The sequence below is a fragment of the Styela clava genome, chromosome 3 (assembly GCF_964204865.1).
Source record: "Styela clava chromosome 3, kaStyClav1.hap1.2, whole genome shotgun sequence".
NCBI lineage: Eukaryota > Metazoa > Chordata > Ascidiacea > Stolidobranchia > Styelidae > Styela > Styela clava.
This window is the reverse complement of record NC_135252.1, coordinates 11,141,033-11,155,872: the sequence shown is the minus strand read 5'-3', so window position 1 is coordinate 11,155,872 and position 14,840 is coordinate 11,141,033. Positions and strand designations below refer to the sequence as shown.

Below are 14,840 nucleotides of genomic sequence, written 5' to 3'. Positions count from 1 at the left end.
AAACTTTATTTCAGAATGTAACATTTTATCTCACTGCGTGATAAAATTTGATTTCGTTTGAGATGCCCGTCAGTTTGCTACCCATAATTGGTAAAAATTTATAAAAAGGTAAAAAAAAACAATATTTCGAATTACTTTATTGCCCTGCCGATACGGCACCGCAGACCTCCCAGGTGAGAGAGCAACTTCGCTCAGAGACGGCAGGGTTTAATTCCATTGAATACGGTAAGTCCTGAAAATAATGTACAGCATCCAGACTGGTAGTGGAAGTGGTGACTCCTCTATGGCCCATGGGTCGGGGCCACGGCCCATTGAAATGGGCCTCGGCCCATCAGGCTATGGGCCGCGGCCCATCAGTTTTTAGAAAGGGATAAAATAATAAAGACTAATAAATATGTAAATTCTACCCACTCCCTAAACTCATAATAGAACTAGGCCTACAATGTGAAAAATCTGAACAAAATTTTGTCCTAACCCTAACCTGGTACACATACTTCAGGTGTATCCTTTTCTGTAGCTCGGTATTTTGCTTTATTTTTATGTAAAGGCTTATTGTAAGAAAAAGGTTTGGTGGCATACTGGCATCCTGCGATTTTTTTTGGTTCGAATATAATTGAAAATTTTGGTACGATAATTGAATTTTTCCTGATGGGCCGCGGCCCATAGCTGGATGGGCCACGGCCCATGTGGCCCAATTAGATGGGCCGTGGCCCCGGCCCATGGGCCGTAGAAGAGTCACCACTCCTGTAGCAGACTGGTGTATGCTGGACAAGACTAGAGTATTCATTCACGTGCCAAAGCAAACGCCGAGACATTTGATGATAATATATTTGAATGACGTCGGTATTCAAATATTTACAATTATCATTGTCGGAAGGTAATGTATAACTAAGATGCGATGTGACCATGTTTGAATATAATATATTATTGCAAAATGTAAGACAAGGGTAAAACTGTTTATGTCTAAATCAGTTTATTCGAGCTTTTGAAATTAAAACTTCAACGCGAGAGCTGTGCAATAACTAGATAAAAAGAATTGTATTATGTTTGTTGTATCTCTGATCTTCGTATTGGTTAGTTGTGGTTGGCTGATAAATGCAGATATCAATGCAGGTAGGAATCTTTTATCTTTGTTCAATCATGCTTGGATCATGTTATTGGACGTGCTGTTGTTGGGTTTGTAAATAAATGCTTGCTCTCCTCAACGCAATTGTTTCCAGTGCGTAAAATAAAAGAAATAAAAGAGCTTTTACTGTTAGACAGATAATAGTCCTATTACAGTACGACACATTTTGACAATTCCAATATTTACACGATATTTGGTGATATGGAACAATCACACTATTTGTCTGTAAAACGAGGCCAAATCGGATGTGGTGCTACTAATAGGGCAATTTCATTCATGAGGCTCTTGGACGTAATAATTTGATTTTCGTGTACATATATTTGGGCAAAGCTCTCTTGTGCTTCATGTGATATAAAAACAATTTCTTTGCAGACATTCAGTTTGTTCCTGAAATCAATGAATTTGAGATCGACATCAACCACTATGAGGTAACACAAAATTCTGTTAGATGCATCTACAACATCTCTACTACGTTCACAATATCTTGGTGGAAAGATGATTCTGAAGTACAAATCACACAAGCTGGTAAAGCAGCAGTGTTTCAAGAATCTATTTCCGAAAATGAAGTTGGCTTGTACTTTTTGCATTATGTAGAAATTAATGATTCGGGAAATTACACTTGCAGAGTGCAAACACCTTCTGATTTGGGATCCCGAATTTTATCCGTGAACATCATAGGTGAGTTTCTGGATTTACAGAACGAAGCATTTTGAAACACAACTTCAATACTGTAAAATTTAATTTTACTTACATATTGTTTTTGATATTCTCTCTCATTTATACAATATAGTACATCTATCTTGAAATCTTGTGATTGTTATAGATTTATAGAATATAGAAAGAAGTGCAATTTGAATCTTTACATCCCTACACTACGATAAGAGCAGAAGGAAAATAACTTAGATAAAAATTCCAGAATGCATGCAGCACCACATTATCAATTGTACGTTAGCACGATATAGCATATAAAAACATTTGGGTATATATTTTAAAATGAAAAAATTTTCAAGGCATGTAAGTATGTATTCACCAACGGCAGATATTCATGCATGTGAAGAGGCAATCAACTGAATTCCGTACCTTCACTGTAAATAGGTCACTTATTTAAACATTTAAAAACAAGAGTCGAAGTGGATTACATTCTATTAATTTACAGATACTGGCACTACATTGCCACCACAGACAACAGTACCGCTATCTACGACTGAGTTTGTAGGTACAGTTTTTTCAATAATAGTAAAAAATATTATGTTCATGGAAGTATAAAATGGAGAAAAATATCGTTATTATTTGTTCAGCGTGTTTTATTGCCAATTAACCATTGACTAATTGTTTTATTTTCTAACATGATCAGAGAATAATATGTTAATAGATGATATGTAATATTTGACAAATTTATATCGCAATTCCATATTGGGTCCAATTTTGTGCAAGGATATGAATCGTTTTATAGTTTTTCTGTTCAATCGGCAAAAATTAAAAAAATTGACAAAAATCAATTTTTCTAATATTAATTAATCTATATAGTTACTATTATAAGCTGTCGCTGATCTGTGTAATTGATTTGTTTTACAGATACAACTACACAGCAAGTGACAACAGACATATCAACAGCCTACTCAACAACATCTGCTACAAATTCGACATATATTACAAGTACTATATCCAAATTTAATATCAAGTTGATGAAGTAAAATATCATAGAGCCCTGAATCTATTCAGGGTGGTCCGAACACAGATCCGCGGGACACATGTGGCCCACAGCCTTATTATCTATGGCATAATCAAAAAATCACATTTGATGGGAGGTAATCAAAGAATCGTATTTGATGTTGTCTAGTCATAATATAACCAGAAAAATCTCTTGACATGATAACCAGATAATAATGTTATAGCCTAACATTATAAATCCTACAGTATGTATTTGTTTCAAATAACCTAGACAATATTACAAAAAATGATGCCTATTATGACAGAAAATTCAGTAATTACCTCCCTGTACCTCATATTTGGTAATCAATCATTCTGCAGTTATTTTGTAAACATGAATTTGGAAAGAACGCTGACCAATTCAACCAGATTTTCAACTGCATTTCGGCATGAAAATACAACAATGCTTGCAAGTTGTGTCGATAACAAAAGAATATAAAACGACATTTAACAATCTTCCGATCAGTGAGCATTTTCTAAAGTAGGGATTTTGCTCTGAGAATCGTATCGATGTTCTAAATTTGCGGAAGCACTTTTTTTTCGTTATGAATAGTTTGAAATCCAAAACTAAAGGTAGATATAGAAAAAAGACTTTTTGCAATGTGATGATGATCAATGTGTTTGCACAATAAAAGTGTTTGTTTTGTATTGCGCTGTTTACCTATACTTGACACTATTATGGCCCGCGAACAATTTGAAAATAATTTTGTGGCCCCCGAATAGAACAACCTTGTACCACCCTGATCTATATAATATAACTTTGGTGCGTATTGAATTATCTAAAGTAGGAACAAAACTCATGAATTTGCATAAAAAGATATTCTTGTTTGACGAATCAAATTAGAAAATTGAATAATTTCATTAGGAAATATATTCCATATTAAATCCATTGAATTTAGAAGTTTAAATTAATATAAAACACATATTGTACACAGCAGATGAAAGTACAATACGAGAAACAACGACAATACCTGTTGAAACAACTAATGAAAGTTTGCCGCCGACTACAGGTAACCGATCATATGGTACAGAATTCTACCAGAAACTCATTTCAATATAATAATTGTTTCGGTAGCCATTCATCTTGACTATTTCACTTGTCATCAGCGATAACGTTAAAGGTTTTTTGATGATATTTGGTGTAGTTTGCATATAAATTCATATCTGATTACAATATCTTCACGATATATATAATATACGTAAGTTTTATATTTGTACATAACTTTTCCTTTTTCTAAAATCTTCGACAATCAAACGACAGAACCATGGCAAAATGAAGTGACAACAGAAATCATTTACGAATCAACAGGTGTAACAGAAAATTCTGGCAATAAAGGTTAGATATATAACGATGATATAAATATTGAAAACGATTATATAGAAAATATGTTAGAGTGTATTATTTTTTATGAGTAAACCAATGCTGTAATTTGCTTACTCTCATTTTCGATGTGATATACGGCGTTGATGTGAATCCGCTGAATATATATTTATTTTTTGATATTCAATGACCACATTTTGTAAATTTTGTTCTTCTTGCAGCAATTTATATCGGAGTGGCCGTCCTTGTCGCAATACTGTTGATTGTTGGCATCATATTAATAATACGTTGGAGAAAGAGGTAAGGCTCATATTTTCCAGTATTTTCAGATACATTTTCTTGTAGCATCTTAATCTTAAACAATTTAGCAATATTAATACAAGCTATTCAAATAAGAAGAATGTGCAGAGTGAGTATAAATAGTTTTCAACACTGCATTGAGTTTCGACTATTCTCTAAATTGTACCTATTTGCCAGTTTTTATTATAAAAATTTACATCTGTGCTCACTATTTTAAGAAATAATAATGAAGACGTAAATCATGATAATAATCAAAGCGAACCATCAAAAGCAACAGAATTTTCAAACGAAGCATTTGATGATGAAACCACGGATGAGTCGGATGACGATGACCCACTAAAAGACGAGGTGAAGACCATTTAATCATATTTATTTATAATTTTATCTGTGTGAAAATATTTTGCAGCTATGTGTACTTGTACGTTCATATCTGGAACCGCATATTGCTTTTTACAGATAAACTTGGATTCAATTTGAAGCATGTGACTTGAAGAAGAAATTTCCAAGAAAGAATCAGACTGTACATCATACTCATCTAATTCTATTACAACTACCAGTATTATTGACTGTCGTTATACTGTTTCTAACAAAACAATCTATCTTGAATATTAAGTAGAGAATATATAACGCAATGTCAATCAAAAGACTAATGGCAAAATTACTAATGCCATTTTAAAAGTCTTCCCACTCCACCAAAAGAAGGTTACATGTATCATTTTTATATTTGACCAATTCGTAATTTATTCCTTAGTTGTATTTATTTTTTTGTATCTAGGCATGATAACTTGATATTTGTCAAACAAAAAGTCTATTTACGCGATCATTATGCACAATAACTCTTATTATAACTATCTTATTTTATTGGGAAACCAGGCCGTACAGTGTACGTAAGGATCAGCCGAGTGTTTTCTGTTCTCGTGCTCCATGATGACGTTATCACAATGTAAAATGCTGTCTTATTGCAGTCGATAGTGTTTCCTTGATTTCTGATACTCCACTTAATATCATGACCAGAATAATTTAAAGTAAATTGTGTTGCACCTCTATGGGATTCAAATCCGCAAATCCACGCTTAGCTTGGTGTGGCAACCCATGAATTTTCAAATGTAATACACTTTGGGTTTGAGGAATTAAATGTACAGATAAATATAATCAAATGAACTTAAGGAAGAAAAAATAGAACAATATAGAACTAACCCCAAATTTGCCAACCCTAATATTTGTGTAGGTGAATAATGTTGTTGCACCGCCAGCTGACAAAATAAATTATAGTAGAGCTATGTTTATATATACAGCAACGGTGATCACACGACTAATTTTGGTACGTTAGTAGCCCATGATATTTACACAGAAATATATTATTTGAACATACCAATACGGTACTTCAAATCACCATTAAACATCAAGTACACTTCTGTGGCAATTCTTGTCACTACCTATAAGATCGTAACTGAGCACCGGCTTTGTCGAGTGAAGAATCTGGGTGGTAAATTTGGATAATTAGTTGGATAATTAGTTGCAGGGTAAAGCATCTTCTTTCGAACGGAACAGCACCAACTTTTCAGCAATTATGTGAAAACCATCTATATAGTTATTTCATGTTCAAAAAGAAGCTTAGAGTCAAAGCTATTTGTTTGGTACAACATATTATGAGTCGAAAAAGAGTTCTGGTATTTGCATCTGTTACTACTGCTTACAATAAGAAGATTTTTACAGAGTTATCAACATGATTTCCAATCACAGTTCCCAAGACATCACTGAAGGTGTCCCTCCTGTCTCATTTTTTTACAGTTCAATACAACTTCATTTTTTTCACATTTCTTTTTGATATAAATAAATAATTGTTGTATTTGATTCTCCGTTTCAAGTTCACGAACTACGTGAACCAAGTTGATGATTTATTTGTTTGGCTTTTCGAGCAGAGAAATTCTTGTGAAAGGTGCCCTTAGAAATTAAAAATATAACTTGACGACCGAAGCCTAATGACAGTATCATCTCTCTCTACTCTCAATAGAAAGAGATCAGTTCGTGAGGACCTTTTTCGTCAATTTAGGTAGACTACAAAGTTTCAGATTCAGTTTACAAATCACTTTGAGTTTTTGAGCTTGTGATGTACACACGTTATCTCAAACAAACATAGATGGATGATATTTTGTGAACTATAAGTGCTAAATAAACAGTCTACCCGGGGAGTCGCTCCAGTCTCTACAATGCACTACAGAAAGATAACTAAGATGTACGTTAGCCTATCTTGAGTAAACACCAGGAGTTTTAAATTCGTAAATTATTTACACGAATATCTTATGTACGAACACTTCGAGGATTGTCTAAACGAGACATATTGCATACTTTAGCCTTAACATTAAGGTGATATGTATTGTATGCGGTCAAATGTGAAGCAACTCGTCTATTGATAGCAATACTGACAACAATGGAAATTTTAAAATTACTTATTGTAGTTACTGTCTTTTTATATGAAACCTATTCTGAAGATACATTTGCAGTAGACAAAGGTAAAGTAATGTATATGAATGAGTTCATTTCATCGTATATGAATGTTCAAAAATTCTGCACCGATAAAGACTCAAAACGTTGTAACTGTAATACGATTTCATATATCAACCTATATTTAATTCTTTGTATTGTGTTTTTTCGAATACCCAATGCATCTAGTTATTATACTTGTATATATGCAAAAATGCCTTTGTTTAAACTCTACTTAGAATTATTGTCAGAAATTAAACTATATGTCATTTTTGTTCGATTGTAATGTAATAGTTACGAGCGCTGCAAAATTTTTTCCGGGATATCATGCTTGCAGTGGGAAGTGGTTCAGCACCTTAAACGGTAAACAACCTGCCCCTTTTCCGCACTCTGCATATTACAATCGATAATACAGTATTTAGCAACACTTATTTCATACATATATGCCGCATGTATGTACAATTGAGTTCTGTTTGCAGCAAGCAGATGTCGATAATCTTGCCTTAAGTGTTACGAGTTTTTATTGTGCAATTAAAAAAAAGATTCTATAATAATAAATAACATATCTCAAGTAACTGTCTGCCAACTCACCGTTTCCGTAAACAATTCTTTTTTACAGAACTGGTGATTTTCCCGAATATTACAAATATTGAGTTCGATGTCGGCGGAGGAGCTCGATATCAAGTTGTTGTATGTTACTCATGTTCCAATGAATCACAAGTAGCTTGGTATGAAGGGAACAACTTGGTGGAAAATGATACCAGTAGAAATTACTATCAGATATATGAAATAAGTACAGGAGAACCTTATCCAGCTTCGTTGGCAGTTTCACACAATGAAACGATACATCCAAAATACTTGACATGCAAGGAAATGAATAATAATATCTGTGGAAATGAAATAACTGTGTTTGTGGTGTCTTCTGGTGAGTTTGCAAGTTTATTCAAACTTTCGTTGTTGTATAATCGTGGTATATATTATGAGTCAGAGATATCAAAAGACATTATTTGTCGGAATTTTACTGATATCTAGCTGTTTTATTTGATAATCTGATTTCGAAAAGTACGTGTTGTAGCGGTCTAACATCAAACTTGTAATAATGACTTATTTATGATTAATTCGTCACATTGTCTAATATTCATTCAAAATTATGAGTACAACAAGTCCAATCGAAAGTAGACGGACATGCTTAGCGCACTGCCCCTTATCTTGGGAAGGCAAGAACAGACACGTTGGTATATATTAATTTCTTGTTTCACTTTACCGAATCTTCGTTATGGCAATGTAAATAGTGTATCTTAGTATAATATTTATTTTGTATTGAAAAGATAATACACTGCAAAAAATATTCGAATTACCTTAAAAATCATAAATAATTTGATTTGTGTATTAACCGCCCTAGTTGAATAAATATATGAACTGAGGACTAAAAACAAATGCCACGTATATTAATCTAATATTACTGAAAGTTGTATAATGCTTCCGGTTTGAGAGAAAAACGAAAGAAGAAATTGCAAATACATCAGTTTTTTTCTAAAAGTTATTCGTTATTTTCAGAGACTAAACTCATGTTTATTATGTTGATAGTTAAAAATATTTCTGTCTGTAAGTGCTAGAAACGGTTACAGATTAAATACGATGTCCTTAACAACATGATTGAAATTTTTCGCTATTGGTTCGAAATAAAATTGCATATCTTACTCAGCGCAGGCTACACATTTATTATTTCTCTTATAAAATGCTAAAATTGCAGATTTGTTTTAACAATATCGAATTTTACAGACGTCAAGTCCAATATTACTCTTATTTCTCGACCAACTTCAAACTCCACAGATGTTCTATGTTATTCGAAGGAAAGTATTGACGTGTCGTGGTGGCATTATGATAAAGATGAAGTGACTTTTGATTCTAGTTCATCTATTTATCAAAACCATACGATGATCAATGGATATCAGTCGGCTCTACTTGATGTTAAATATGCGACAAAGTCAGATTCTGGCTGCTTTACTTGTAAAGAAATATACAATGAAGACGAGGGAACAGTTTGTCTTGAATTTCCCGATTTTGGTGAGCGTAGATAAACATTCATATCCTATCATATATCAATCCATATGATTTTTGTCGACGACTCCATCAAATTCATCACCAATATTTTGATTTACTTCCGAATAAATAGTACTTTCACTTTTCCGAAATATAATTCCTAGAAATACCGTTATAATGACTGTGGTTTTGTTGTTGTAGGATCAGGTTTACGCATACATTTATGAACGTCAGTAAGGAGTAACGTGTGGGCATATATTTATAAATTCACGAGAATACAATGTTTACGAACAATCTAAAGTCATATTTTTCTATTACAGTGACCATACATCTCTTCGTATATCCGCCAGAAGAAAATTTTATATTCGACAAAAGTGTTGACAATAATTTATCGATATCATGCATACTTAGCGATATTAAGTCTCTTCCACTCTACTGGTACAAAGAAGGCGAAGTTATTCCGACGGATCAAAGTCTGTCAGTTTTTCAAGACATTTCAGCGAAAACTACCATTTTGAACATACTAATTGATGTCGGATTTTCGGAAGGCGGGGTATATGAATGCATTGCAGCTAACCAAAAAGTAGACGAAAAGAAAAGAATTGAAATTGAAATTAAAGGTAGGTCGAATAGTGATAGTTAATACAATTTCAAATTAACAAATAATTTACATTGTATATCGGGTTTTGTGTGTACATTCTGCATTCTATGTAAAACAAATTTTGTTAGATGAAATAACTTTTGTGTTAAGTCGGTAAAGGTCAAAAGATTGCTATACTAATTAACCTGATAGTAAAATACTATAGAATCATTTAGTGTACGATGGTATTTCAACTTTAATGCTATTTTTTGGTGTGCGTTCTTTTTGAAAAAGCGAGTATTTATATGAGTCTTTCATGTACCAGACGGGACTGACGTCACAGATTGCGCAACACGATTAACCATTGGTAATCAACACTTTTGCAGTGTGGCGTAATATGTGTTCTTTGTTTAACAGCTGTTTTGACACAATATCGCAATTACTTTTGCTTTTCAGGATCCATAAGTGAATGTGATAAATTTCTTGTTGAAAAAAAAATGCTGTGCGAGGTATGATTGGGTTTTTTGGCGATAGGGGGTTCAATTGAGGGGGTTCAATTCGATTGAGCAAAGAATTAACATTAAATTTTGTGTCAAACTTGGAAAAATGCACGTCAACTCGGCATGCATTCAATCGTTGAGCTTTCTGCTCCTCAGTCAACTCAAGAGCCTTTGGCATCATTTTGGCACACACCTTTCGCATTCCCAAAGTGTCAACCAAAATGTTGCGGACCGTTTCTTTGTCTATCCCCATTCCGTTGGCAATGACGCGAATTGTTAAGCGACGGTCACTGCGAACCAACTGCCAAACCTTTTCGATGTTTGTATCAGTAGTGGAAGTGCAAGGCCTCCCTGACCTCGGATCATCCTCCCTGCCTTCCACAAATCGCTTGTGCCATTCAAAAACTCTTGTTCTGGACATGGAAGAATCTCCATAAACATCAGGCAACATCTGCAAAGTTTCAGTCGCCGTTTTCCCAAGTTTGACACAAAATTTAATGTTACTTCTTTGCTCAGTCGTCATTCTTTAATTGAACCCCCTATCGCAAAAAAACTCAATCAGACCTCGCACAGCATTTTTTTTTCAACAAAAAATTTATCACATTCACTTATGGATCCTGAAAAGCAAAAATAATTGCGATATTGTGTCAAAACAGCTGTTAAACAAAGAACACATATTACGCCACACTGCAAAAGTGTTGATTACCGATGGGTAATCATGTTGCGCAATCTGTGACGTCAGTCCCGTTTCTTTTTAGCCTTACCTCGTATAATTTACTGCTTATTAATTTTGTGCATATTGCAAATAAGGATGGCTGATGACCGTGACTCTGACTGAATACTCATGCATACTAGCTAACATTTTATTACAATCTTAGTTTAAGTATCGATTTAATACCCTCCAAGTGATACTGTTATTGTCATCAGCTAAAATGTTTTTTCTGTAACATCGATTTATTTGCAAATTACAACAAGTTCATTTATCTACTCATCGTTTGTTTGCTCTTTTTATGATACACAGAGCTCGAAGGAATATGATATTGTACTATTCTTATAATATTTATCATGTGTTGCAATAGGAGTCTACTCATTATATCTCGACCCAGATGTAAGCAAGGTTAATATAATATCCGGCAAATACCCGGAGCATGACGTCATCATTACGTGCTATTCCGAAGATGATGTAACACTCTCTTGGTACACCAATGGCAAATTAATTGACACCGACTCTGAAAGACCGGTTTATCAAAGTATTGGCCCCGAACAATATTCGCAATCACTCGTTATATCGAAGGCAGCTGGCTGGTCGGGGGAAACAACGTCAGCTGGTGGTGAATATATTTGCAAAAGAACTACGCATGCCAATACAGAAAAAATTGTCATTCTGGAAGTTTTTTCAGGAGGTTAGTGTCAAGATCTTTTTTTTACTAATGTTGGGTATATATAGTAGAAGCAAAAATAAATATGATAAATTTAGTTCTTGTCCAGTTGTCATTCATGGCAATTCCGCACATCGTTATATCTTATCGACAAAAAATACTCAGTTTTAATTTCTTTTTTAAATTTTAAAGTTTAGTCTAAGATGTCTCTTGAAAAATTTCGTTATTTTGTTTTGTCATTATGGTTGACAAAATGGTTCAATCATGATATATATATTATAGAAGGACGCAATTCAATAAAATCAAGACTACTCTACAAATAAATTGTAAAGGTTTATTGAGACTGATTACATTAGTTATCGATTGAATATTGTCAAATGCCAATTGAATATTGTTTAAATCGGTAGTATTTTTTCCGATCAACTTCAAACGCTCGGTTATACTATAGTAAGCTCATTGTGTATTTTTCATCAATAGAATCTACAAACTTAGAAATAGATGAGATGTCCAACAGCGCGGCTACAATATTCACTTGCTCAGCACCAAATATATCATCTTCAACGCTAGGGTGGTATAAAGACGGCGTACTTATTACCTCGGATTCATCATCAAATGTTTTCCAACTACAATCTGGAACAATTACTTCTGTATTGTCTAATTTGATTCTGTCACACGATGAGTCTGTTCCTAAAGGAGAATATTCTTGCATTGTCTCTGGTATAGGCACTACTAAGAGTGTTACCAATAGTACTACAGCTGATTTTAGGAGTATCAATTACCAAGGTATGCATCAATATATTGTTGTTCGTAGTTTTAAGAGTAACGAACGAATATACGAGTAATGGCGATGGGTCAATATTGTTCAATATAGAAGATTGTTAAGTACCGAATGTACCAATTTATCAATTTTAATTGGGCAGACTGTTTCCTCTCGGAAACATCTTTTAATCTACACGCAAAAAAAAGGTACTAAAATTTTTGCAGTATAAATAACTACATTTATAAATCATTAACAATTTTTAGGACACTTTGTCATAATGCTATCAGAAAGCGAAAAATCAATAAAGATCGATCGAGCTCTACCAATAACAGAAATAGAATGCTCTTCGAGTGATACTAGTCAACAGATAGCCTGGTACAAAGACGGTGATCAAATCCAAAAAGATTCCTCGCTCACAATATATCAAACATACCCGGATTCCGGAAACAAATCGAAGTCGGTACTCTCAGTTACGAAATCTGTATTGGATTCGAAGTCCGGAGTGTACGAATGTGCAGCCATTGTAGCAGATGGAATAAAAACACGCGAAATATACATCCATATTGACTTAAAAGGTAATGATCTCGAATGCATATCAGTAATGTACCGAGTGCCGTTGATAGCAATCGTTTCAAATGCAGTTCTTCCAGGCAATACGAAGTGAGGTTGTTTATGTCTTTTTACATGGTATACATAAAATTAAATTAGAAGTTGCCGGATCAAACAAAATCACAATAAAAATCAAATACATTCAACTGTTTCTCAAACAAATTGATATATAACAAAACCTATACAGTTTCTTAGCTACGTCCTGTGGTTTGAATCAAGCGCGCCGCACTTCGCTTAATTCGAATATGAAAGATGAATTGAAGAAATCTGCTTATGTAAATAATGATCACTTTTCGGTTTTTGCTCAATTGCATTGTTCGATTTATGAAGAAAGAATCAGTAGCGTCATTGTTTCTCTACTGCCAACTTGCTGCCATGTATCGTAGAAATGAACAAAGTAAAGAATTGAACGGGGCTAACGTTACTACTATTGAAATAAGCTACTGGATATTGCAAATGATAATATCGTATTGACATTGGTTTTTATAAAGCGAGTATCCGTCCAGGGGCGCAACCACGTCTTCATAAGAAAAGAACGGTTTCAGAAATTTATTCCGCTGATATTCATTTTTTGTACAATATACAACCCACGACTTGTAATCCAACTTTGGAATGTCATAACAGTTGCCTTCAACGTCAACGCTCGGCCACTTTCTGAAATACAGTTGAATTGTCGATATTATAAAAATGTTTTTTAGTTCTCATTAGTATTCATTCCTCCATTGGCAGTAGGAAAATGTGATTGAAATCACTCATTTAATTGTCTACAACGTCTGATGACGATGTTCAAAAATGACAAGTTTTTCGGGACCGGGAAAATTTGTGAAACCGACATAAACATGTTCACAGGCTAAATAGTCAATTCACACTGACAAAAACAATTTGCCAAAAACACTTTATAGCATACGCTACTTTATTAGCGTCTTTTTAAGTTTGTCAAAAACCTTCTGACAGCTCCATTGATCTGACACACATTTGTGAGTTCACGTATTTGTCCAGCCCTTCTATGAAAAAAAAAAGTTTTGTAACCCTGGTTCAAACGAATGGCTCACAAAACACGATTACAAGTCCACGTGTATCATTTCTTAGAAACAAAGTTATTCTTACATTGCATTGAAAATCAAATCAGATTTTTTTATTAGACATAATGTTTGACAAATGTCATGATTCGGGCATGGCAAAGAGCATAAAAATATTATAAATGCTTCAGCAGTTGATCAAATATCAAAATTCTTCATTTTGTTCGTTATATTTAAATATACATTCTACTATATATTGTCAGAGAATGATTCTTCACCAGTCGGACTCATTGTGACCACAACTGTATTGTTTCTGGTCGTGATTATTTTGATAATCTTGCTTCTGAAAAAATGGTGAGTGAAATGCATATCGTGATATCTAATTAACTTTAAAATTTAAATCCAAAACTTTTCTATTTACCACTATCTTTATTAACACTAACATTATACTTATTCTCATAAACCATGCTGAGAAAAATTAGGTATTTGCTAATCTTGTCATTGTTTATTATTGGACTGGATCGTTTTGTTATTACTTATCGATTTTATTCGGTAAATATGTTGATAGGTTTTTGTCTGTTTGTCTCTTTGTCTGTTTGTCTGTTTGTCGGTTTGTCTGTATGTCTGTTTGTCTGTTAGATGCACGCGATATCTCACGAAAGCGAGATTGAATCTGCTCAAGATTTTGCATGTGTATTCATTATATGTTGTACAAGAAGTCTATTGATTTTGGATAAATTATGTCGTATAATTAGCGAGTTATTATTTAATTAGTGGTGGGACACAAGGTGTCACTATGGAGTAAGAGCGCTGTTTTGGGGAATCCCCTGACTTTCGATCGATGAGTCTTCGGTCTCTCACCGATATTCTCGTTATGTTGTTGTTGTTGTTCATGTTTTAAAACTACCATACATTAAAGTGAATGCTTGTGACTACTCTCAAAGATACAGTTGATTGATTACCGTCTGGTAAAACTGGAGAACAATGAACTCTATTAGTTAAACGCTTC

The 14,840-nt window shown here is 33.8% G+C and overlaps 2 protein-coding genes across 2 annotated transcripts; both read left to right on the top strand.

Annotated features, from left to right (window-relative positions):
* Positions 1-892: 892 nt before the first annotated feature.
* On the top strand, positions 893-5,243 carry LOC120341788 (uncharacterized). Its single transcript, XM_078110522.1, has 9 exons — positions 893-1,113; positions 1,499-1,804; positions 2,283-2,342; positions 2,702-2,782; positions 3,772-3,846; positions 4,041-4,172; positions 4,379-4,457; positions 4,676-4,805; positions 4,914-5,243. The coding sequence occupies exons 1-9, from the start codon at positions 1,044-1,046 to the stop codon at positions 4,932-4,934; spliced, it is 954 nt and encodes a 317-aa protein (XP_077966648.1). The 5' UTR covers positions 893-1,043; the 3' UTR covers positions 4,935-5,243.
* A 1,603-nt stretch (positions 5,244-6,846) lies between these two features.
* LOC120342596 (hemicentin-1-like) lies at positions 6,847-14,189 on the top strand. The gene is made up of 8 exons (XM_039411506.2): positions 6,847-6,970; positions 7,561-7,866; positions 8,724-9,008; positions 9,305-9,604; positions 11,144-11,467; positions 11,921-12,226; positions 12,467-12,778; positions 14,095-14,189. The coding sequence occupies exons 1-8, from the start codon at positions 6,889-6,891 to the stop codon at positions 14,187-14,189; spliced, it is 2,010 nt and encodes a 669-aa protein (XP_039267440.2). The 5' UTR covers positions 6,847-6,888.
* The last annotated feature ends 651 nt before the right edge of the window (positions 14,190-14,840 follow it).